The 23,595-nt window shown below is 60.2% G+C and overlaps 8 protein-coding genes across 8 annotated transcripts; 4 read left to right on the forward strand and 4 right to left on the reverse strand.

The window, feature by feature from the left end:
• Window positions 1-1,326: 1,326 nt before the first annotated feature.
• Window positions 1,327-5,061, forward strand: PLICBS_009296 (uncharacterized protein; the record flags this gene model as incomplete). The annotated part of the gene is made up of 3 exons (XM_018323826.2): window positions 1,327-1,486; window positions 1,543-2,855; window positions 3,913-5,061. 3 exons carry the CDS (start codon window positions 1,327-1,329, stop codon window positions 5,059-5,061), a joined length of 2,622 nt encoding a protein of 873 aa, XP_018177005.2.
• Window positions 5,062-6,380: 1,319 nt separating this feature from the next.
• Window positions 6,381-7,753, reverse strand: PLICBS_009297 (ribose-phosphate pyrophosphokinase; the record flags this gene model as incomplete). Its single annotated transcript, XM_018323827.2, has 2 exons — window positions 6,381-6,761; window positions 6,812-7,753. 2 exons carry the CDS (start codon window positions 7,751-7,753, stop codon window positions 6,381-6,383), a joined length of 1,323 nt encoding a protein of 440 aa, XP_018177006.1.
• A 2,258-nt stretch (window positions 7,754-10,011) lies between these two features.
• PLICBS_009298 (uncharacterized protein) lies at window positions 10,012-10,548 on the forward strand (the record flags this gene model as incomplete). The annotated part of the gene is made up of 1 exon (XM_065601604.1): window positions 10,012-10,548. The coding sequence occupies one exon, from the start codon at window positions 10,012-10,014 to the stop codon at window positions 10,546-10,548; it is 537 nt and encodes a 178-aa protein (XP_065457676.1).
• A 41-nt stretch (window positions 10,549-10,589) lies between these two features.
• Window positions 10,590-11,283, reverse strand: PLICBS_009299 (uncharacterized protein; the record flags this gene model as incomplete). Its single annotated transcript, XM_018323829.1, has 3 exons — window positions 10,590-10,871; window positions 10,937-11,150; window positions 11,216-11,283. The coding sequence occupies 3 exons, from the start codon at window positions 11,281-11,283 to the stop codon at window positions 10,590-10,592; spliced, it is 564 nt and encodes a 187-aa protein (XP_018177008.1).
• A 410-nt stretch (window positions 11,284-11,693) lies between these two features.
• Window positions 11,694-13,412, forward strand: PLICBS_009300 (uncharacterized protein; the record flags this gene model as incomplete). Its single annotated transcript, XM_018323830.1, has 1 exon — window positions 11,694-13,412. One exon carries the CDS (start codon window positions 11,694-11,696, stop codon window positions 13,410-13,412), a length of 1,719 nt encoding a protein of 572 aa, XP_018177009.1.
• A 247-nt stretch (window positions 13,413-13,659) lies between these two features.
• Window positions 13,660-14,358, reverse strand: PLICBS_009301 (uncharacterized protein; the record flags this gene model as incomplete). Its single annotated transcript, XM_065601605.1, has 1 exon — window positions 13,660-14,358. The coding sequence occupies one exon, from the start codon at window positions 14,356-14,358 to the stop codon at window positions 13,660-13,662; it is 699 nt and encodes a 232-aa protein (XP_065457677.1).
• A 1,692-nt stretch (window positions 14,359-16,050) lies between these two features.
• On the reverse strand, window positions 16,051-21,086 carry PLICBS_009302 (uncharacterized protein; the record flags this gene model as incomplete). Its single annotated transcript, XM_018323831.2, has 4 exons — window positions 16,051-20,041; window positions 20,130-20,441; window positions 20,496-20,622; window positions 20,675-21,086. 4 exons carry the CDS (start codon window positions 21,084-21,086, stop codon window positions 16,051-16,053), a joined length of 4,842 nt encoding a protein of 1,613 aa, XP_018177010.2.
• A 1,193-nt stretch (window positions 21,087-22,279) lies between these two features.
• On the forward strand, window positions 22,280-23,233 carry PLICBS_009303 (uncharacterized protein; the record flags this gene model as incomplete). Its single annotated transcript, XM_018324916.2, has 2 exons — window positions 22,280-22,790; window positions 22,950-23,233. 2 exons carry the CDS (start codon window positions 22,280-22,282, stop codon window positions 23,231-23,233), a joined length of 795 nt encoding a protein of 264 aa, XP_018176310.2.
• Window positions 23,234-23,595: the final 362 nt, after the last annotated feature.

The following is a 23,595-nucleotide window of genomic DNA, read 5'->3' on the forward strand; positions in this document are numbered from 1 at the left end:
CACGAGCACTTCCCGTCGCACAAGATACGTACGACCAACTTACAACTCAGGCACGGGTGCGCTGTGCACCAAGTTGTTCATGAAGCCAGTGACGACAATTGCGAGGTGGACGTCCGCCTTGGTGGCTTGCCGGCTTCAGTCGCCGCGTGACTTGGGATCTTGACGTTTGAAAAGGAACTGTGGAGGGTGTGCAGCCGCCCGGTGCACCCTCATGATGCATGATGTCAAGGGTAAACGGGCGCCCAACGCGTCGCCACACGCCGAGGCGCACAGTCGACGTTGACTCATCGCGAAACAGCCCAGCTGTGCAGGTGTCTGGGCAAGCCAGAAGTCTTCCACCATGCGTCTTGCACCTGTCGCGGTCACGCTTCCCTGCGTCTCAAGGCCTGGGCGCCAGACCCCAGTGACAGACACTCCCGCAGACAAGGACAATCGCCGTGATAGCATGCGTGCAGTACAATTGGCGATGAACTCACTGTGCCGTTTGGTCGGTCGGCGGTTTGTATCAGCCCAAGGGAGCTTCACCCCACCTCAGTAAGAACTGCTCGCGGCTCTTCTAGGTTTGGCCGTTGGGCGGCGACGAGGCGGCGGCTGCGACTCTCCCCAACTCGGCCCATATCTACCTGACTACTGGGTTGGTAGTAGCGCGCCTCTAACGCACTCTTCATGGAGATTTAACTTCGTTCCGGGGCTTTGCTGATCTCTATCTTGAAGCGCGCAAAGCCCTCGGAGCCGAGCGTGCTGCCTTTGCGCAGCGACATTTTTCGCAGTTGTCCGCTGCGCCTGTGTCATCATCGTCCTTCAGGTCAATAGCACGCCCAAATGACATTGAGATTCTGGGCTTGTGACCTGGCTAAGGCTGGCTGCATCCAATTGTGCGGACGAGGCCCCAACCGAGGAAAGCTGTCCCAGTAAATCGTCGCCGAACAAGGCAAAGCTCCAGCGCCCTGTTCACTCCCGGCGGTGCATTCACTGCCCGCCAGCTGCCTAGCAGTTATAAACAGCTGCAGGGGCGAGCGGGCTGTTTCCTTCTGCTTTCCGCGTCAACTGAACGGCACCTGACCTGGCTCCCGTGCCCCAACCTCACTTCTTGCAACCTGCAAACGCCCGTCTTCGATTCTTTGCTGCGATATTCGACCTCACCCACCGACAAGCAAGCCAACCACCACCCTTCCCATCGCCTGAACGAGGTGACCAAGCGCATTTCGTTCGGGGCCTCTCATATACCTACTCTCTCTGCCTGTCCACATTTCTGTTTGCCCGCCGCCTGGCCAGTCTCAACCGCCGCAGGCGTTGGCCAGCACTCGCTGGCGCCGAGCCACGCAAATGTCATCGAAGAAATTCTACAGCGACTTGGCCTTGGCCAAGGCTGCCTCCTTCGGCCATGTATCCAACATCCGTCGAGGCGAACTGGAAGATGGAATATCTTTCTTGTTTTCTGTTGAGGCTCTGGAACTTGCCGTCAACATGGAATTGGTTATTCGAGGTACGCCGCCGATCCACACTCTAGCATGCCGACTCGTCGAGCTAACTAGATGGCAGACATCACCGAGTACACGAAGAGCGCCTCATTTATGCTCATCACATCCTACGAAAATCCCGGCGAGGCCGACGTCTCCAAGAATCTTCAGGCGCTCTCGAACGATATTCCTGCCAATGGAACCGTTAGCGAAATTCTGGCTTTCCTGTCCGACTCTCTTTTGGCGGCACTGACGACACGACTTGACGAAATGGACGTCAGCCAAGCGTCCGACTTCGACGATTCCTCTGTCATGGATCAGGACTACCACGATGAGTGGGACGACCCGCACGCGGCCACGGACGGATTTGGCAAGCCCAATACTCATCTTGCTGAGATCCCTGACAACGCCAAGCTGGGAAGCATCAAGGCTGTGGGCGGGCAAGAGCTCAAACGTGCGCTTTCCAAGGCAAAAACAGCGAAGCTCATAGTCGGACTTCTGCCGGCCGAGCACCGGCAGTTTCCCCGGTTCATATCACTTGCTGTTCGAGTCTCGGCCCTCGGACTACCCTCAGATGTCCTTGAAGCCTGGGGCCTTAAGTCGACCGAGTACTTGGTCCTCTTGATTCACTTTGCCAACGGGTATCCCGAGCTTGCCAAATACGAGGCTCTCCCTGAAAAGCAACTGGATGTGCAGTTTCGGTTCGGCAAATGCGCCATCCCCAAGCCGTCCCAACAAGCTGCTACTCAGGCCTTTTTCGGAACCGCGGATGGGACGCAGCGTCGTTCCACTACGTCAAATGATCCTAAACCCAACGAAGATGAAAGCACGCAGGTGTCCGCTTTCCTCGTAAACCACATGTCAGCACCCATCAATAGGCAACTGAATCAGGACCTGCATGGGCTCCTGCGCCTAAGGAGACGACATCGCATGTCGTGGAGCGCGGTTCAAAAGTTGCTATCCCACTCGCAAAATGACTCCTGCGCTGAGTTTCAGCCTATGGACTTGGACGAAGAGGCCATTATTAGCAACCGGGTTCCTGAGGCGCTGCAGGTCGACTACGCGCTCGACGATGAGGATCAGGTGAGCCTCCCGTTGGTGGCAATGCAGTTTGCACTTCGGCAGCTTGTTCGTTGCACTGAGCTTTGCATGGCGTGCCACGAGGCCATGGGCGAGGGCCTTGGGTCGGGATCACTGAAACCATACGTTTGCGAGAAGCCTCTCTGCTTGTACCAGTACCTGTCCCTTGGCTTCGGTCCGAGCATTGAGCACGAAATCATCAACAACCCTCTTGTCGTTGACGTTTTGGTATCCCTAGCCTACTCGGCGGTCATATCTGGGAGAATCCGAGACTTTCCTCTCGCGCTTTCTGTAACAGTCCCGAACCTCAACAAGGTATCTCAAGGCGCTGTGGTGAGGGTTGATGAGGGGTTCACCTCCATGAAGGCACCTCCAGGAAACGAAGTCTGGAGTGCCAGTGTGAGACCAGGACAATGGTTCTTGGTCGCGAATTTTCAGAAGAGTGAGAGTCAGTTGTCCGCTCCCGCCTCGCTCCAGCAGCACCCTCGTGAGTTCGACACACACCGGAGCGTTTGGACTACGAGGGACGTTAACGCTGAAGCAGTTGTTGAGCTCGCCGTTTGTCGCGCCGATAGCGACACGGCGACGGGGGTCATCAGATTGACGCGCTTGTCCGGGACATTCACAGCAGCCCTTGCTGCCACAACGAACATCAAGAACCGAGTGAATGGGGCTGGCCTATCAAAAGAACCCGGCTGGAACTCAGGCCTGGCATTGCTTTTTGATGATGCCCTGCCGAGCCTTCCGAAGGAGGATCAAAGAGCGTCTCTCGCCCTGCTGATGACATGCATACCGTCTGTCTGGGGGATGAGAGACTGGTTGGTGGAACATCCCGGGCGAGCACTGTCGGAATGGCATTGTGTTGATCGGTCACTCATCATCATCCTGACCTGGATCATAGCCTCCAACAGATCGCATCTCGTCCCAGACCAACTGTCTCAATTCTCTGGGACGGAACTAAAAACATCAGCTACACCAACCGCTACGCAGGGCAACAAGGGAGTTCAACTTCCTAGCTACCTTCGATTTCGCTTCTTGCAAGGAGCGCCGGGCAAGGAGAGACAGTTTGCTCAAGAGGTAGAGAAGGTCGGTACTTCCGCCGACGTGAAATTTCCCACGATATTTGCATGGCATGGGAGCCCAATGGGTAACTGGCACAGCATAATCCGCACCGGGCTTGATTTCAAGACGGTAACGCACGGTCGAGCGCATGGTCACGGGATCTACCTGAGCCGCCACTTGGCCACAAGCAACGCCTATACTTGCGGAGTCGCTAACGCGGTCATGCCGCAACTATATACCGTGGTATGTCAACAATCTTTTCCCCAAAGCATGAGCAACCATTCGCTAACCTTGATTTTTCCCGATTTAGCCCCCGAATTGGTCGAACGCGGAGCTGCCGCTCACGTCAGCCATCAGCCTTTGCGAAGTCATCAACCGGCCACGCGACTTCGTTTCCTCGACGCCGCATTATGTTATCAATCGAATCGACTGGGTCCAATGCCGCTATCTGTTCTTTCCATTTACCCAGGCTGTATCCACGGCCGTCAGCGAGTGGATGGCAGCCCTGAAGAAGCAGGAGTTGGACGATTCCGTTCCACAAGCGCCCGAAGCACAATTGTTCGACATGCTTTCCAGGCCGGTCCTGGTGCCGTGGCAAGCGATACCGCCCGAGAGGCGTTCCCAGTTGCGCAGAAAATTCGGCGGCGCCGAGCACGCGGAAGAGGTCAGCTATGGAGATGACGGCCGCAATGAATGGGGCGGCGACGACCTGGAGCTACTGGTGGGCTGCGACTCTGCGACCGAGTGCCCGAGAAAAGGGGAGACGGAACCCCAAAGCCCGGTCCGAACTCCGTCGAGAGAAACAAAGGTAACGCCATACTTCCCTGGCACACTCGATCTAAGCTCGATCCCCAAACTGCCCGAGCCGTCGTGGGCTACTTCCTCCCGTCAAGCCCTCCAGGTCTTGAATCGAGAGGTCAAGGACATACATCGGATTCAGTCAAAGACCGCATTCGACGAGCTGGGCTGGAGTGTAAACACGGAGGCGATTGACAATATCTTCCACTGGATTGTTGAGCTGCACAGTTTCGACACTTCGCTGCCCCTGGGCCAAGACATGATGCGCATGGGCGTTTCCAGCATCGTCTTGGAGATTCGCTTCGGCGCCGGCTTCCCCATGTCGCCGCCTTTTGTGCGAGTTGTTCGGCCTCGGTTCTTGCCATTCTCCAAGGGCGGTGGCGGTCACGTCACAATGGGCGGCGCCATCTGTTCAGAGCTGCTAACCAACTCTGGCTGGTCGCCAGCTTTGAGCATGGAGAAGGTCCTTTTGCAAGTCCGATTGGGACTATGTGAGTTGGACCCCGCGGCCAGGCTGGACACGACGATGCAGGGCAGGGACTATAACATCTTTGAGGCTGTCGAGGCGTACAAACGGGCTGCCGCCGCGCACGGGTGGCGGGTTCCGGCCGAGATCCAGGCGATGACACTGGCTTGGCTTGAGGCACCTGCTCACAACTGAAACGGCGATGGCTCGGGCGAGTTGTATGGAAGCGAGCATGCAAAAGGGATGAGGTAGCTGCTGTCGAGAAGAAGAAGTGACTGGCCGCATGCCCTCGAGTGGGCGACAGGCACTGTGGACATTGGCAAAGACTCATGCCTGCAGGCAATGACGCAGGCGAGATGCTTTCACGGCAATTCATCAATACCTGTAGAAACTAGAAGACGGAGGGCAGTGCCGAGGGGCAAGGCTTGCCGAGCGTCTGTGTACCGGGATATGTTGGCCGTTAACGATGAATATGCTTTGAACTCTCATGACCGTTGAGGGCTGAGTCAAGTGGTGTGACAGTGTGGGAGTATGACTGACTGACTGTGGGTGACTGACTGATTGACCCGCTGACTGACTGACATACACCCACGAGACAGACAGGCACGGAATGGAAATGTGTGTTCATGCATGTGTATGTCATTGATAACGTTAACAGAAGCCTCGCTCGCCACACGCGGCGTTGCCCTCGCACAAACGCCATCCACGTCCCCATCCGCCGTAGCCGGCACAACGACAAGAGTCTATGCAATTTCCCCGTCCCTCCCTTTCCCGGGTCCTCGTGAGGGACCAGAGGGACATGTGAGTCTAATATGATGATATAGTAAGTAATGATAGCGGTGGTGGTGGTGGTGGTGGTACACAAGCCAGCACGAGGGCGCGCGCTCGATCTAGTGTCCAAGTTTTCTACGGTCCATTGGTTTTTCTATAGATGGGGAGGACTATACGCCTCACTCGCTGTTCGCACGTGTGCCTTTGTTTTCGTCGCCGTCTCCAAGGAGCGAAGAGGCGCGTACGGGTTGGAAAGAGCAATGGGAAAATAAAAAGAGAAGAAACTCATCCACGACGGCACCAGCAGCCACCGCCAACACCACGACAAACTGCAGAGTGCTGGGCCTGCGTGCCACGCGCTCACCGGACCAGCAGCCACCTAGCCGTGCAGGTCTTCCCCCCTTTTTTTGTAAGTTTCGCCTGTGTCGGGCCGCTGTAGAGCGGAAGCCCCGACGGGGTAGTTGAAAAGCTTCAAACCCGGGAGCAAGCAGCAAAAAGTTGTGCGAGAAAGCTCCTTAATGTAACTCCAGAAAATGTCCCAGTGTGAAAAACGGTTGGTCGGCCTCTGGCCGTGATGGGTTGAACCGCTCGAGATGCGCGCGCAAAAGCAGTGAACGACGGAAAGGAAAACTAGTCGATCCAGAACCGAGTCATGCGGGGCGCTTGTCCGCGACAAGAGGCATCACGCCCTTGCGGTCCAATTCCTGGCGCGGGGCGCCTTGAGGTCAAGACTGCCGATTACCTCAGTCGTGCTCAAAGAGCCTGCTGATAGATTCACCATGGTGAACACGGCGAATGGCCTCGGCAAAGATGGGCGAGACGTCCAGCACCTCCAACTTGGGGCAGAGACGGCAATGCTCTTCTTGAGGGACCGAATTGGTGACGACGATCCTGTCAATAGCAGAGGCATTGAGGCGCGGAATGGCATCACCGCTGAAGACGCCGTGGGTGAGGAGAGCGTAGACCTTGAGAGCGCCTTCGCGCTTAAGCAACTTGGCGGCCCGGGTGATGGTGTTGGCCGTGTCGCCAAGGTCGTCGACAAGGATGCAGACGCGGTTGGAAATGTCGCCGACGAGCATCATGCTGGCGTTGCGCGATTCGGTGAACTTGATAGGACGGCGCTCCTGTGACCTTGTGAGAGACGTCAAGCCAGCTGAACAACGGGGGTTCTTACCTTGTGGATGAGAGCAAAGTCCATCTTGAGGCTGTCGGCAATAGCGGTAGCTCGCTTGGCGCCGCCGGCATCGGGCGAGACGATGACGGCCTCTTTGTAGTCGGGGATGTGCTTCTGGATGTAGTTCTGGATGAGGGGCTTGCCGTAGAGGTTGTCTACGGGGATGTCGAAAAAGCCCTGGTATTGCGGGTCGTGAAGGTCCATGGTGATGATGTGGTCGGCACCAGCGCAAGTGAGAAGGTCGGCGACGAGGGTGCCGGCTTGGGCGACCCACTGCTTGTATCCAGGCTTGGGCTGGAAGTTGGTGATGGCGCTCTGGTTCTCATAATCGTGGGTGGTGAAGCTGCGCTGGGATGAGAAGGAGCCCTCGTGGTGATGACCGCGGCCGTTGGAGCCTTGGCTGGTGAGGGTGTCTGACCGCTTAGGAAAGTAGTCCCCGTTGCCATTGGCTTCGAGGGGAACTCTCTCGGCAATGGTGCTCTTGGTGAGCTTCTCGGCGAGGCTGTTCACGCCATTGGTGAGGCCGCTGCTGCGAGGGCCGCCGGGGCGAGGCGTGGCCGGCACGCTCTCAAAGGTATAATCGTGCTTGGCAGACGACTCGGCAGCGCGCGACAGGGGCGCGCCAGCCTTGTTGTAGGGCCAATCGGGTTGCCTGGAGTAGGGGAAGAGCGGGATGACGGCGGTAACTCGCTTCGCAGATCCCGTCTTGCAGGCCGAGATCATAATGCAGAGGTCGATGAGGTTGTCGTTGACGCTGCCGGAGCCGGACTGGATGATGTAGACATCCTTGCCGCGGACGGAGTCCTTGATCTCGCAGCGGCTCTCGCCGCCCGAGAATTTTGTGAGGATGCGGTCGCAGGGCGGGATGCAGAGGAAGTTGCAGACATTTTCCGTCAGCTGCGGGTGCGAGTTGCCGCCGAGGAGGACGATGTTGCGGACCATGGCGGAAGGTGAGGTGCGGTGCGTCTTCGGTCGTTGAGGCAGTCGGAGCGCCCGCGAGGTTGGCGGAGGAATCGGAGTCGGCCGCCGAGGGAGTGATGGGTGCCCGAGGCGAGTTCAGCGAAATCGCAACGCCCGTCCGACGCGAGGAAGGGAGTCGTGGTCTCGTGAGCAAGCCTTACGAATGAGGGTCACCTGTTTGGCTCCCTTTGGGTCCCTTGGGGGATGGGAGAGGATTGGGCGTGCGCAGGCGTTCGTCGCAGGTTTTTTTTCGTCCCCCGCCAGACCAGACCCGTCGAGCCGGAGAAGAGTGGGGAGTTTGGGGCCGACGTCAGAGGCTCTAGCCGAGAATTCTCGTCGGTTGGCCGATTGCGGCGAGCAAAAAAAGGCGGCGGCGGCGGTGCGAGACGAGGGGAGGGTGGTGAGCGACAGTGACGGGTGCGGGCGGCAACGACAACAGCGCGAGGCGGAAGCGAACGAAATGCCGGGGATTGATGTTAGAGCAGCATCGTGACGGACAGGCAAGAAAGAGGATACCGGAGGGAGGACGGAGCGAAAGCTGTGAGGAAAATGTGGGTGAGAGAGGAGAGCAGAGGTGGAGGGATGGATGGAGCCGAAGCTGGCGCAGGCCGGGGCGAGACTTTTTTTTTTCTCGCTCTGACTCAAGGAACCGCGTCGGCGAGGCGGACAAAATAAACCGGGACGAAAGCATGCAGGGCGCCGGCGCAGGCTGCATGGCGGGGTTGTTGCGCCTGGCACGGGAGGGTATCGATGGCGCCAGCCAGTATGCGCGGAACCATGTTCGTACTGTGTCTTATGGCGTCTCCCGTCGGCCAACACCAGCTGGGAGCGCCCGAAGCTTGCCGCCGTGTGGGCGCCTTTAGCCAGAGGCCCGGGGGCAAGCAGAGGGCACGGGCGGGCCTCGGTATGTGCCATCAATGGCCCGTGAGCCTGTGCGGCGAGACCTGGCCAAACGGATGGCGCAAGCGCGAAGCCAATTGACGTGTGTAGGCGTCCACGATATACCCCATGTTTGCGCATGTCGAGACAGACAAAAAAGCGAACTGGCTTGTCATGCAGGCGTTCACTCTCAGAATGTAGAAGTACCTGCTCTGGCAGCGAGCTGCAGTCGTCGACTGCCAGCCTGGAGGTCGTATGCCCTCGGCCCGTGGCCGCAACACAGTGCGAGAACACGATTCGGCCCCACCACGCCGGTACTCGCCCACACTGGAACCTTGGAAGTCCAGGGCCCGGGCATGGAGCCAGCACCTACAGACGCACCTCACATGCCGACCGGGGAGCTCATCGATCAGGTTGCGCAGGCGGTGTTGGCGCCGAAAATACATAATACCGGGCAGCCTGCAGCACGGTGGCGCACGGGAGACGGCTGCGACGAGAGACATGAACCGCCTGGGAAGGCAGCCCGACATCCAGCGTCAAGCGCCGCCTGTACTGTAATTACGTGCCTCTACCAACCCACGAACACCCTGCGACCCGACGCTGTCTCACGCCCCGACACGACGACCCGCAGGTGACGCCGCTCCAGCGGTTTGACCAGCCCTGCAGCATCAGCTGCAGTTGCAGCTGGGGCCCGCCCACCTCACCTGGGCTGGCGGGGCTGCCCTGGCTTGCCAGCACCTCATGCCTGGGTCGGATTCCATCCGTTCCATTGCACTGCAGGCAGGTCGTGTCCGTCCCCAACCCAGGCGTCCCACCGCTAGGTTGTAAGCGTGCTGGCCCAGCGGCACCCGCCACAAACTTACGGGCAAGCACTCCAGGCGTCGTACAGGGTCCAACCTGGAATTGACGGCACCCATTGAACCCAATCCACAGTGCCGTCCCATGGAGCCCATTGGCCCCTCCCGCTCCAACCCAGCTGCGACAACGAAAAATCGGCCGCCATCATCATTGGCGCATCGATCGAGCACCCCGTGGCCGTCTGACTGCAGCCCGTTGCAGACGCACGTCCGCTGTCACAAACTCGCCCTCCCGTTTGTGATCCCGCACCAGCTGCAGAGCCTCCGATCCCGCGTCAGCTTTGCTTTTCCCCGGTTCTCCCGTCCAACCGCCGCGAGCACGCCGCCGCACGGCAGGCGGTGGACCGACTCTTTTTTTTTTTCTGGCTCCGCCGTCACCCACCCGCCAAACGCGTCGCAGCCCGAGACACACGCCTCATCCATACTCTTGCTGCTGCTGCACCTCGAGCCTTCTCATATCATACATATACACATACAGGGAGACAGGGGACACGGTCAGCAGCCATGAAGGTCATCGAGTCCCAGACCGCCGTCCTGTCCAATTACGAGGTCTACCAGCACCTCGTGGACCAGCGCCAGCGCTACAAGAGCAAGAAGCGACGCGGCCCGCCGAACCTGGAAAACGTCGTCCAGGAGGTGGGTGGCTTCTCATTACTTACTGTTCATTTGGTAGACTTTGCTGACCGCAGCTTCTACCCATCCGTGCAGCTGCTGCAATACCTGCAGGCCGCGCCGGGACCCCTGAGCCAGGAGCCCACCACATACACCCCCGAGTCCATCGCGCAGCTCCTTGAGCGCCTGCGCCCTTTCGACCTCTCCAAGGGCGAAGTCGTCATGATCCTCAACGTGCGTCCGGCATCGGTTATTGGCCTCAACACCGTCGTGGAGGAGATGAGCGAGCGCTTCACCGACGAACAGCAGCTGGAGATGGTCTACATCATTGCCGATGTCCTTGGCAAGTTTGAGACCGCCGAGCCCGACGAGGGACACGATGAAGCCGCCGAGGGCGGAGATGTGAACATGGACGACGCCGCCGCATGAGACTTGTTCGCTTGCTTTTCTACCATGCAGAGCTCGACTCCTTACAGTACCGTGCAACCAGCCTCGCTCTTACCACTCGCCTCCGACGATGCACTGGTCGCCGTTTTACAAATATCCTCGAACGCCGGCTTAAGCAGCTCACCAGTCACGGCAGAACACTCGACGTACCGATCCGCCCGCATCGTCTGCGCGACTTGGTACGCCTCTTGGGGATAGATGATGCCGTTGGGATCCGTCTCCGACCTCAGGTCTCGTTTCAGCCCGAGTATCACCACAGGCAAGCTGTCTATCCGCTTGAAGGATCTCTTGACCTCGTCGAGCCACTGCGCGCCTCAATCAGCGCTGAGGACAAACCATGTCGCGGATAAGGGGTTTGCCGGAGACTCACGTATCGCCTCATGTTGATGAGGCTCAGCCGCTGGCTAATGTCATAGCAGATGACAATGACGTCCGGGTCCAGGAGTCGCCAGTTGTCGGGACATGATGTGTCGTAAAACTCTAGGCAGTATTTCTTACTGCCGAGGTTGATGTTGAAGATGTACGGCTGGTCGATGTCGCGAAGCAGCGGGATCGGATTCGTCTGCTCGCCGGCGCTGAGCCGCCTGCCGCATGAACGTCAGCGTGGGTGGATGAGATGGGTCCGTGGCTCGATTAAACAGATACATACGATAGAAAAGTCGTCTTGCCGCACTTCTCGTCCCCTACAAGCAGCAGCTTGACCACCTCGGCGTCCATGATGCGAAACGCCTCGTGGTGAGGCTTATCAGTGAGGCTTGTGAATGAGGTTGAGTAGTGACTGAGTGAGCGTGATAGCATGAGCGATTCTATGCTGTAAATCGCACTCGGCCCGTGGCGCAAGACCGACCCGCCACACTCCTTTAGAGCACCAGCCACACCTCTCTGTAACCCGCTTTTCACTCACAACTACAAGCCCGTGGTCGCAAGCACTGACGGCCAGTGATGCAGTAAAATCTGCACCAACTTACATGCGTCCCTTTTGCGGACACCTTGGCCGCGGCGTTTCTGCAGGCACACTTCACAGAGCCGGCAGCAGGTTGTCGTACGCTCAGGCTCGCCAGGCGTCATCTTCTCCCGCCGACGCCAAAGGCTTGAGGCTCCCGCGCAGCGCGGGCCCCCACGCGAAGATGGCCGGCGAGAGCAACTACAACGCCTGGACCAAGACGGGCCTCATCCAGAGAGTCAAGGAGCTCGAGGCTGAGCTCAAGGCCCGGCCGGCAGCTCCAGTACCAGCGGAGCCGGCGTCAACAGAATTGCAGGCTACGAGCACCGCCGGCGCCGAAAATGGCACGCCTACGGACAAACGGAAAGCCAAGCCGCCCAAGGGGAAGCGCAAGATGGACCCGTCGCGGTATTCCACGCGGTTCATCGCCCTGAAGCTCGCGTACCTGGGAAAGAACTACGGCGGATTCGAGTTCCAGGCCATGGGCAACCAGCCGTCCATCGAGGAGGAGCTGTGGAACGCCCTCACCAAGGCTTGTCTCATCTTCCCGGAGGATGAGAGGGTCGTCCAGTTCGACTGCTGCGAGTACTCCAAGTGCGGGCGGACGGACCGCGGCGTGAGCGCCTTTGGCCAAGTCATCGGGCTGCGGGTGAGGAGCAACAGACCGCTGCCGAAGAAGAGGGCAAGGTTAGAAGGGGATGGCGCGGCGGACGCTACGGCGGCGGTTGAGCAGAGGCCAGACGAGATGGAGGTCGAGGTTGATGAGGCCGAGGAAGCACAGGAGAAGCCGTTTGACGACGCCAAGGACGAGCTCTGCTATCCGCGGATACTTAACCGGCTGCTGCCCAAGGACATTCGCATCCTCGCCTGGTGTCCCTCCCCGCCGGCCGACTTCTCGGCCCGCTTCTCGTGCCGCGAGCGGCAGTACCGCTACTTCTTCACCCAACCCGCCTTCACCCCGGAGCCGTCATCACCTGGCGCCGCCAGCACCACCACCGGCGGCGTAAAGACCGGGTGGCTGGACATCGAGGCGATGCGCGACGCGGCCAAGCGCTACGAGGGCGAGCACGACTTCCGCAACGTCTGCAAGGTCGACCCGGCCAAGCAAATCACCAACTTCCGGCGGCGCATCTTCGAGTCGGACGTGGTCGAGGTCAAGGACGTGGCCTCGGCGCTGCCGTACCTCCGGCAGGCGGGCTTCGCGGCGCCGGGCATGGCCACCGGCGAGCCGTACCCCAAGGTCTACTACTTCCACGTCCGCGGGTCGGCCTTCTTGTGGCACCAGATCCGGCACATGGTGGCGCTGCTCTTCCTCGTCGGCCAGGGCCTCGAGAAGCCGTCGCTCATCTCGGAGCTGCTCGACGTGGCGGCCAACCCGCGCAAGCCGAGCTACGTCATGGCTGACGAGGTGCCGCTCGTGCTGTGGGACTGCCTCTTCCCGGACCTCGACGACGAGGCGAGTCGGGTGGCCGCCGCGCCCGACGGGGTGCTGACGGAGCGGACCGACGCGCTGCAGTGGATCTTCGTTGGCGACGAGTACGCGCCCAACAAGCACGGGCAGTTTGGCGTCGTCGACGGCCTGTGGGAGCTGTGGCGCGAGCGCAAGATGGACGAGCTCCTCGCCGGCCAGCTGCTGCAGCTCCTCTCCCAGCAGGGCGTGCCGGCCGGCTCGGCGCCCGGAGGCCACGGCGGAAAGGCCGCCGCCAGCGCGAGGGTCTACGAGGGGGCCAACGCGGGCCGGCTGGCGGGCAAGTACGTGCCCGTCATGAAGAAGGAGCTGATGCAGTCGCCTGAAGAGCAAAACGACAAGTATGCCAAGCGCAAGGGCTACGCCAGCGCCGAGGACATGCGGGAGCAAAAGGCCTTGGGCAGGGCACGAGACGAGGCGGCATCTGACGAGTAGCCAGCCGTGCAGAGACCAATACAACGAACGCAAAGAATCAAACTTGATACCACTCCGTGCTACTTGAGAGCCAAAATGGTGCCGTCTTTTGTATTCGTCATTGAATATCTATTTGTAAATAGGATGGCTTCACGAACCGAAGCAGAGCCCATGATCGCTCATAAAAAGGGGGTATCACATGTGTATCCGTCCTCCATCCGCAACGTCTACCCGCGCAAAAGCGCACCACGCCCTAATACTAATCCCCTCATATCGACGGCCCCTTGCTGCTATCTTCAGCGCGCCCCTCGTACAAGCACTCCCTCGCGCCCCTCCACACGGCCTCGACGATGCTCCGCTTCGGCAGCAGGCCCGGAAACACGACAACGACGTCCTCCTCGCCCTCGACGACCACAATAAGGTAATATCGGACCTCGAAGCGGCGAAACGCCTCGTTGACGAGAATGTCCTGGATCTTCTCCGTGGGGATGAAGCGCGTCGCCGCGCCCGAGAACCACGTCCCCGCCGACTCGGTCGTCTGCACGCCCAGCCCCCGCAGCACCAGCAGCGACTCGTGCCGGTGCGCGCGCAGCCCGACCAGGTACAGCGCGGCCGCCGCGCCCGCCAGCAGCAACGGGAGGGGGGCCCGGGAGGCGAGCCGCGCGAGGGCCACGCCGCCCGCGGGCGCGCGGTCCCACGCGTCGAGCGCGTACCAGAGCCCCTCGGCGGAGAGGAGGGACGCGGGGCGGGAGGGCGGCGTTTCGGCCCGTGGCGCGGCGATGGGGCACGTCGTCCAGCGGGCGCGCAGGAGGAGCAGCGTCGCGAGGGCGAGGGCGAGGCGCAGCGCGAGGAGGAGCGCGCCGAGGAGCCGCAGGGGGAGCGTCGGCGGGGGTAGGGTCGTGACGGTGAATTCGGCGGCCGTGGGGGAGGGCCGGCGGATGCGCAGGCGCGGCGCCGTGGTGATCATGGCGGGCGACGTGCGGTGTTGGGTTCGGTCGGCTTCGCTCGCTGATCGTGGACTGGAAGTTGAGGCGAGGCGAGTGATGGGATGCTTAGCGACAAGCCATTGCCTGGTCCCGCTGGGGGAGGGATGAATGTCGCAACGGCAATGCTCTTGCGGATGACGCAGGCTCAGGAGTAGAGTCTTGGATGCTCGCGTGGAGTAGTGTGTCGTACCGAATTGTACGAGGCTCAAGAAGACGAGTGGTGGGTTGGTCAATGATGTTGGCCCTGGACGGGATGATAGACGAAGGTCTGTGAGCTCGATCCATTGCAGTGGATGGCGGAGGCTGCCAGGCACAGGCACCGTCCCCTGTGGCAAGCTTCCAGAGCTCCCGTCCCGTCCAGCTACAGGCGGGCTACCCACTGCCGGAACACCCACCGGGGCGCTGTGGCCGCCCCGACAGAGGAGCATGTGGGGCCTTCTCGCCGAGTAGGGTATATAGGTCAAAAAAGCGCGGAAATTTATCGGCTGTAATGGCTCAACGGCGAAGCACCTCGCACTTATTTCGCAATTCATTTGCCCTCCACCACCCGACCCCGTAAGATCCCCCCCGTCGGCGCCCAGCCCGAACGCCGCGGTGGCCGCCCGCTCGCGCAGGCAACTCGCGACGTCGGTGCGTGCCCTAAGCACTTGGAGATGACCCTTGAGGGAGGATTCACTCTGCAGAGACCTCTCCCCCGTCGCGTGGCGGGCTGGATCACGACCGCGGGGGGTTTGGGTTGGAGGGGCGAGATGGAGAATGCAACGCCTTCTTTTTTTTGGACCTCTTCATTTTTTTTTTTCCAAACATCGGATGTCTCGATCAATTGGCCTGTTCCATCATTTGCGTCTTGTTGCTTTTGCTACCGACTCTTGAATACGTATTCCTGGTCGTGTGTTCCTCGTCCGCTCCCGGATTCGAACCCCCCTCCCGTCCCGTCTCGCTGTAGACTCCCACTCGCGAGCCGACCCATGACAGTAGACACTTGCACCGTACACACGCATCACGACACGCAAAACACAACACACGCCAAACGTGCCGCGCACCATCTCGTTGCTACCCAAAAAATAATCGCTTCTTGCGTCGCATTGTGAATGCCACACAGAACTGGCGCATTAACCGCCACCTTTCCATTCATCTGCTCGACACACCCCTCTCCTTCCCGCAACATGGTGCCGCGAGGCAGCATTGTATAAGCAAGCCTCCTCGCCCGCTCCTCGGCCGTCTGTGTAGACGAATACACCTCCACCTCTGCTGCCGTCCCGCGTGGCCTTTTTTCCCGCCCGTGAGCCCAAGCGTCATCAATCGTGAGATATAGAGAAGAGAAAAACTGGTACATATGCAGCAGGGCCCCCATTACAAATGTGCTTCGCCTGCAGAACCACACCCGTCGTAATGCAGCCAACGCGTGTGGCAAAGTACCCAAAAACCCAAAGATGCAACATGAAGGCTTGTTCAAAAGGAGCAGTAGAGAAATCAATCCAAGAATCGTGCTGTAGCGTCTAGGTGCTGTGTCTGCTTTTCTGGGCCTGGAGTGTCTTCTCGCCGGCTGACAACAGTTCGCGACGGCGAGGGGCCTGGCCAACTATGCTCTGGCCGAACGAATTGAAGTTTAAACAAAAATATCGAAAGAGTGTAGAGCTGAGCAATGGCGGGACGACGAAAGTGTGCGTGCTTTAGATCATCTCGCTCCGGTGCAGACCGGTGGAGAGGTGCTTGCTCTTGCCGTCAATGGGGGATCGGACCACATCCGTGTCATACATGACTGGAGGCGGTACTCCGGCCACCGGCGATCTCACCTGGCTGGCGTGGATCAGACCTGCATCCTTGGGGAGGTCGACCGACGGCGACCTCACATGCCTCGCCGCGTCTTTGCGCCCGCGGCTCGCCGACCTGAGTCGCTCCGTGGCCTTGGACAGTCGTCCCGAGATGCTTCCTCCATCACCGATGCTGCGGCCCCGGTTGTGGCCCCGCGATGGAGGCGCAGGTGGTGGAATGACGGGCACCATGCCATCGTTCGGCGCCGCCGCCACCGGTGCGTTATCGTCTTCGTCCATGACGATCTCGATCATCCCAGAACCGATGGGTCCCTGGCTCGGAGTACGCCGAGAATGCGGCAGCGGCGCCGGAGGAGGAGGTGGAGGAACAGCCAGATGCTGGAGCTCCTTCAGCATGGGGGGCGCCACTGGCAGAGGCGGAGGTGGTGGCGGAACCGAGTCATCCCCTGACCGGCGTCTGCTGTTCCCGACCACTTCGTCAATGCCTCGAACTTCTCCAACGCTGGCCTTTCGGGAATACCGTCCCTGGTCGGGCTCGTCGGGGATCGGGGCCGACATGCTTCGAGGAATCATCGGGCGCTGGGGCGGCTGGTACACTGTCGACGGCAGGAGCGTCAACGGCTCCAGCGTGGCCTCCTTCTTGGGCGAGGTGTTTGGAGAAAGGCTCTGAGCAAACGTGACGGGCACTGGAGGCATCTTGGGGGCGTCATTGGCCACTTTCTTGCTGTTTTCGGCCTCGATTATGAGCCTCATTGCCTTGGGCGTTGCTGGCAGGCCAATGGCAGGCCCGCTTCGCGCGTACATGCTCTTGGGCGGCTCCGTCGCGCTTCGCGGCGGCAAATCTTGAGCTGCATCGTTCGGCTCCGACATCTCGACCCCGATCCTCGCCATCGGCGGATTGAAGTCATTCGGGTGCGGAATCTGTGGTGCCTGCGGTCTCTTGGCGAGCGACTTTCGACGCTCCTCGAGCTCCCGCGCCGCCTGCTCCTTCTTGCGCTGGCGCTCATCCTTCATCTGCCGTAGGTCGCCCGCGTGCTCTGTGGAGGTTGCTCGGCCGTGGGAGACGAGGGCCGGGAGCGTGTCGACGGCTTCAGCGGCTTCTTTGCGCCGGCTCTCTGACCTCTCCCTCTTGGACACCAGCGGGGAGCTAACGGTACGACTTCCGCTGCGGCTGTGCTTGGCGCGAAACGTCTCCCGAGCCAGCATGGCTTTGGTCAAGTCTTCCTCATCCTCGGACCCTTGGTAGTGCAAGGCGTTCGCAGACAGCGGCAGAGGCGAAGAAGGCGAGCGTTGATGGGCTCCTTCTCGATCGTTCGTCCTGCCTCGGATGTCCAGGGCTGCAGGACGAGGTCGCCCATCGGGGCTTCGGCGGCCACTGCCACGGCTAGAAGTCCGGCTGCCGGTCTTGAACTTTGTCCCGCTCGCTTTCCTGACTGTGCTTGGTTCCGCTGCATCGTCGAGGTGCTTGCTTGTCGTCAAGTTGGCTAGATCCTCCGGCGACATGGGGACGGGCGACGTGGGAGATCTCTTGGGCTTCGTCCAGCTTCGAGCAGAGGCGCGACCTCGCTCCTCGGATGCTTCCCTCGACTTGCCACGTCTTTCCCTGCTGCCATGGCGTCCACGCGATGAGTCACGCGTCCGTTCCTTGCTTCCATGCTGGCTCCGGTTCCTCTTTGAGTAATGCTGAGCGGTCTCCAGGCTGTGGATATAGTCGTCACGGTGACGCGGGTTGGTTCGTAGGCTACGGCCGGCGCTTGAGTTGGAAGTAATGGAGCTCGCAACCGAGCCAGGTCCGCGGCGCCTCGTGGGCCAGTGGAACCGGGTCGAGGATGAGACGGATTGCTCCGGCGATGTCACCTCCGCGGTGCTGGGCTGCTCGGTATGTACCTGGAGGTTGACACCCTGCGGGATTCTATCCCGGGAACCGTTGCGGCGAGTTGAAGTTGCCTCCCGCATCTTAGCGAAGACGTCCTGGCTGGGGGACGGTGGCCTTTCACCAGTGATGGCCGCGTTGCCCACCACGACGCGCTTGAACCGATCACGCATCATCATGGGGCTGGCAGTCGCAGCTCGCTGCAATGCAATCCCGGCAGCAAGGTTCTCTTGTTCCGACGAGGACATGCGGCTGTGTCCAGGGCGTACCTCTTTCTTCTCTGCAGGAGAAGCTGCAGCTGCTGAGAGCATGCCACGGTTGAGGTCGGCAGGAACTTCGCCGATTGACGGAAGCCTGCCCCGACTCAAGGTAGAGCTTGCAGCGCGTGCTGAGGTAGGTGTGTTGAACCTGCTATTGTTGGAGGGCCGGAGAAAGGCCGTTGCAGCTTCGTAGGAGCCACCTGGAGAGATTGCCGACTCTGCGATGGGCGTCACGCCAGCGGCAATTGGTGTCTGGCCCCCATCGCCTTGGGAGTAGAATTTTGACTTCTGGCTTTGGTCTCCAAACGAGGTAATGAGTTTCAGTGCCGAAGTCTTGGCGATGCTCCGTTGCGGCCCGCGCTGGAGGCCTGGAGGCGAGAGAGGAGGGCTCAACACCTCTGGGATACTGGGGGTGATGCTCTGAAAGTTGAGTTGCGCTGCCGAGGGCGAGGTCCAGGGTTCTGTGGATTCTTGGTCGGTGCAAGCGAAGCACCGGATGGCAAGCTGCTGCTGCCCGTGCTGTACAGCCCACTCACCCCATTTCCTGATGATGGCAGCTTGACGCTCCCAGACGCTGGGGTAGGTGAGACTGGCTAAGATCAGTGCTTCCATGTAGCGCTTGTGCGAGATGTAGACTTCGATGGCGTCGTTGTCGTCGCCCATGCCCAGCATAATGGTCACGGCGACATGGACGTCACCACTCTCGAGCAACCTCTGAACAAAGGCTCGACCAAGCTTGTGCTGGGACTGCTGACCACCGATACCACTCAGCGCCAACAACATCCAATCCGATGAAGACATGTTGGCAGAGCTGCCAGCCATGATGTCAGAGTCCATGTCACCGAGCCACTTGGCCAGCAAGATGCGGCTGGCAGATCCAGGCTGGTGGCGGCTCATCTCATCAAAGACGAGATCCTCGACGTCCTTGTTCCATCCGAAAATAGTGCTAAGCATTTGGCGCCGAAGATCGTCGTTGGTGAGCCGTGAGTTGTCAGCGCCTCTAGGGTGCTTATAAGGGATGTCGCTAAGCCGCGTGCGCGTAAACTTGAACAGATCGTGCACCTTGTTGTCATCAGGGCTCCGCGGAACCTCGTGCCTTAACCTGGACGGCCGGTGCCTGGATCGTGAAGACGCCATAGACGGCACACTTGTCGTCGGTAGAGAGTAGCCCATGGAATATGTGTCCGCCTCTCGTCTGCCACTTGTAGACGACTTCAGAGATGACCCCGCCGAGATGTAAGTGTTCTCGGTCATGCCCCGCGACCTCAGAGAGCCATTGTTACGACCGGGCGTGCGTGAGCCGGCCGACGACTTGGAAAGTGATGACAAGCCACTACGGCTCGATACCGGGCTTGCTGAGTCGTAAGACCGGTCATTGCCAGAGTCAGCGCCCCTGGCCGCGAGCCGCGCAAAGGGCGATGAGTGGTCCTCGTCGCTCTCCGAGATGTTCATCTCCACGGGTGCAGAAGTGGCATCAGAGTCGGAAGTGTGGATGGTGGTGGCTGAGTGAGCAGACTTGCTCCCCGGTCCCTCGATCGAGTTGGGTGGTGAGGGCGGCAGGAGGTTTGCAGGGTGTTGGACGTTGGCCACCATGATGGAAGGCGAGTTGAGGTCAAACTGCTGGACGGTACAGTTGGGCCCAATCGTGAACAAGGTGGCGCCTGGACCGTAGACCGCCAGGCCTTTGACATGCTCCAGCGTCGGTATCGAATCAAAGGTGACGTGCTTTGTCCTTACGTCCCATGAGAGTGTCTCGCTGTGCATGTGCGTTAGCGGTTGGCCACACCTCGCCCTAAGCGCGCGCGTAGGGTTGGGGGATAAGGGGTGGCAAATATGTGACGTACGAGTCCGAGAATTGAATGATGCGCCCGTTCTTTGACCAGCCCATCCAATTTGGCCCCGCGAGGAAGCTCTCCCTCCGTCGGAGTATCCGGACTACCTTGGCTGGGTCGTCGGCGCTGTACGACTTGGCCACACTCCAGACCCGCAAGTCGCCGTCATGTGTCTGAACCGCCAGCATGTCAGACTTTTGCTTCGACGAAGACGCATGCCATGCCAGCGTGACTATTGGCGAGGGGCCCCTCGAGGTTGTCAAGTTGTGCAGAATAGTGAAACGAGGTTGAAGGGTGGCAATCAGAAGTGATCCATTTTGATATCTGAAATGACACACGTTAGCCAGGTCCCAAGTGCCGAGTTGCTCCCAGGCTTACCCGATCGCAAAGGTGCGACAATCAGATGACGGCGCCAATGCGGTGACGGCGATCTGATCGATTGTGCGAGACGAAATGTGCTCTGAAGTCGTTGGCTCAAACAAAATGATGCTTCCTTGCGCATTACCTACTCACCGTTAGCCCGTAACCATGCAGTAGAGAAAGGAGAGAGGACCTACCAAAAGCGACATTTCCATTTCGCATCCATGCTGCCACCGTCAGGTTCTCATACGAGGCGAATCGCGCAACCTCATCCCCCGTCATCAAGTCCCATACAATGGCAGTCTGGCCAGCGTCGTAGCTCACAACCAGTCTGCCCCCGCCAACATCGCTCTGGTTGTCTACCGCGAGCAGCTGGACTTCTTCGGCGTGCCTCGAGAATCTCCTCTCAATGGTGAGTGAGTCGTGGTGGCAGCATACAATCGAGGGACCCTGTGCGTATAGAAGCATGGACGCCGTGGCGGCACACGGATCCAACAGCCTCAAATCTTTGACTGACGGCATGGTCGTCACGTCTTGAGGATGAGCGCCCCTCGCCGTTGACGACCGTCCGGAACTCATGGCCGTGCGGTTCCACGACGAAGCGGACATGGCCGGCTTAATAGTAGATCGGATGGCGGATGCGCTCCCAGCCTCCACGTTGCTACCTGAACAATGCGTCGGGTAGACCCCCGCAGGAGTTGGTCTCCTGAAAGGCTAGGGATGACAGTCCCCGTGGAACGGCAGTCGCACCGTGCCACGGCGGCGTCGATGAAGCCGAGCCTCTCCGTCCGGGTTGCGTGTTATCGCGCAGAGGCACCGGGAAAACGAGCGGCAAGTGGCGGTTTTGTCGTCAGCTCTATACCATCACATGAAGGCCAGGTACTGTCCGCGCGCGGACTGGGCTACCCTCGCACAGGCTGGGGACCCCTCGGACACCGCAAGAACGGCTCGTATCGGAGCGGACACTGGGCGGTGGGGGAGGGAAGCCGGGCGTACGCTGGTCGGGCTGTATGGAGGCTCGGGTGTGACAGACGCGGGCAGGACGAGGGCTGGCGGACGCCGGCGAGGTATGTCTCGGTTGCGATGCGTATTGCGGTGAGGAGACGGGTCGATGGAATACGGCTCACGGGTGGGAGCCCTGGCGCTTTTTGCAGGAATATTCCAAGGGGCGCAGAAAGAGGAGTACGAGCCCTGACTGTGATGGCCCGACGAGGAGGAGCAGTGGGCCGGGGTCGGCGCTTGTTTCGTGCCGCTTGGGGGCTTTCTCGTGGTTGGGGGTTGCACGGACGAGATGCAGATGCAGGCGGAAAGGGAATATGCGAGGCCCGTCGACTGGAGCCAGGTATATGCCACAGGACGTCCTGGGAGCCGCGGGCGACGTCGGGTGGCACAAAAAGGTGAGGGAGAGGTGAGGATGGGTACGAAGTACAACGGAGGAAGGGGATGAGAATGAGGATGAGAATGAGGACGGCAGGAGAGGAGGTAGTCGAGGCGCGCCGAGGCGGGTGAGAAGGACCAAGACGGACACGAGGCAACGGGGTCACAGACTCACAGGCGGAGAGACACAACAACGGTGTGCTGCGCATCACCGCCCCTTCTCGATCAGCCGCGCCGACCGACCTGTTGTACATAACACCTCCCAAGGGTCCTCCCCTCTACCCCCCCCGGTCGACGAATACATAACGGCCCGTTCTAAACGTCTAACAACCGCCCACCCGCTCCTGTTCCCGCCCGCAACGGTCGCCGTCACCAGATACAACGCCCAGGCAGGAACTCACATCTCCAATAAAACCAAAAAGACCATGTCGGCGCGACCGCAGCTCTTCACGCGGGGCCTCTCGGGCCTGTCGCAGAGCACAGAGGCCAACTCGCCCGCCGAGCAGCGCGACGACGCCAAGCGCAACTTTCTCAAGACGATGCGGCCCCTGCCGACGCAGCACTACTGGAACGTCTACTTTGACAGGCAGCAGCAGCAGCAGCAGCCGCAGCCGCAGACGCAGTCCAGGGACCACCAGCAGCAGCAGCAGAAGCCCGACGACGGCGAGTACAAGGTGCAGCTCGAGCAGCTCGGCGGGCAGATCGAGTCGGTGCAGGACTTTTGGCGCTACAACAACAACACCCCCGTCGAGCAGATCAAGATGCGCGAGAGCATCTACCTCTTCAAGTCGGGGTTCCGCCCCGTCTGGGAGGACCGCCGGAACCGCGACGGCGGGAGCTGGACGTTTCGCGTGCCCAAGACGATTGGCCCGGACTTCTGGACGCGGGTCCAGCTGCTGGCCATAGGCGAGAAGCTGCAGAGCGCCCTCGCCGACGGTGCGTATTTACTCTCCCTCTCTTAGCCCCCCCCTGGCCCATTCATCCCCGACGTGCGTCCTCTAGCCGCAGGACGGACGTCCTTGCTAAAGAGTGGCGTGGCGTGGATGCTTCTCCGGGAGGTAAGTGAGGTCGCTAACCAGCACGTATATCGCACAGGCGACCAGCTCTGCGGCGTGGGCCTCTCGGTCCGCTTCAACTCGCACCTCATCACCATTTGGCACCGCGACTCGTCCAAGCAGGCCTCCATCGACGGCATGCTCGCCTGCGTCATGGAAGAACTGCCTGCCGAGCTGCGCCCCAAGTCGGACAACTACTTTTACAAGCGCCACCGCGACCACGCGGGCTTCAAGGCGCCTCCGGACGCGCAACCCCCCGCGCCCGCAGCACCAGGGACGACGGCCGCGCCCGAAGTGACGGTCGAGCCGCCGTCGGCGCGCTAGAAGGGACAGCAGGACGATGAATGACGGTCATGACGGGTGTGCGTTTGGGGTCCTTTCTTCTCGACCCATTCTTGGTTTTGCGACTTGGCCCCTGAAGATTATTGGGCCTTTGCATGGGATTACGGCGTTGGAGACAGACGAAGTATTTGTTACTTGGGCGGCGGCGGCAACGGCCTGGTGGTCGTGTGTCGCGCCGAGATCGCGTTGCTTTATAACTGTGACAGAGAGTCGAAGAACTCGTGTATCTCGGCTTAGCTAGATGCAAAAGGGTGTGCCATAACGCCTGAAAACTCGAATAACCTGTCACTGAGCCCTCACCCAACGCCATGCTAAACCGAAGCGAATAAAGAATCCTAAACGCC

The sequence above is a fragment of the Purpureocillium lilacinum genome (genome assembly GCF_023168085.1).
Source record: "Purpureocillium lilacinum CBS 284.36 DNA, scaffold_7, whole genome shotgun sequence".
Classification (NCBI taxonomy): Eukaryota; Fungi; Ascomycota; class Sordariomycetes; order Hypocreales; family Ophiocordycipitaceae; genus Purpureocillium; species Purpureocillium lilacinum.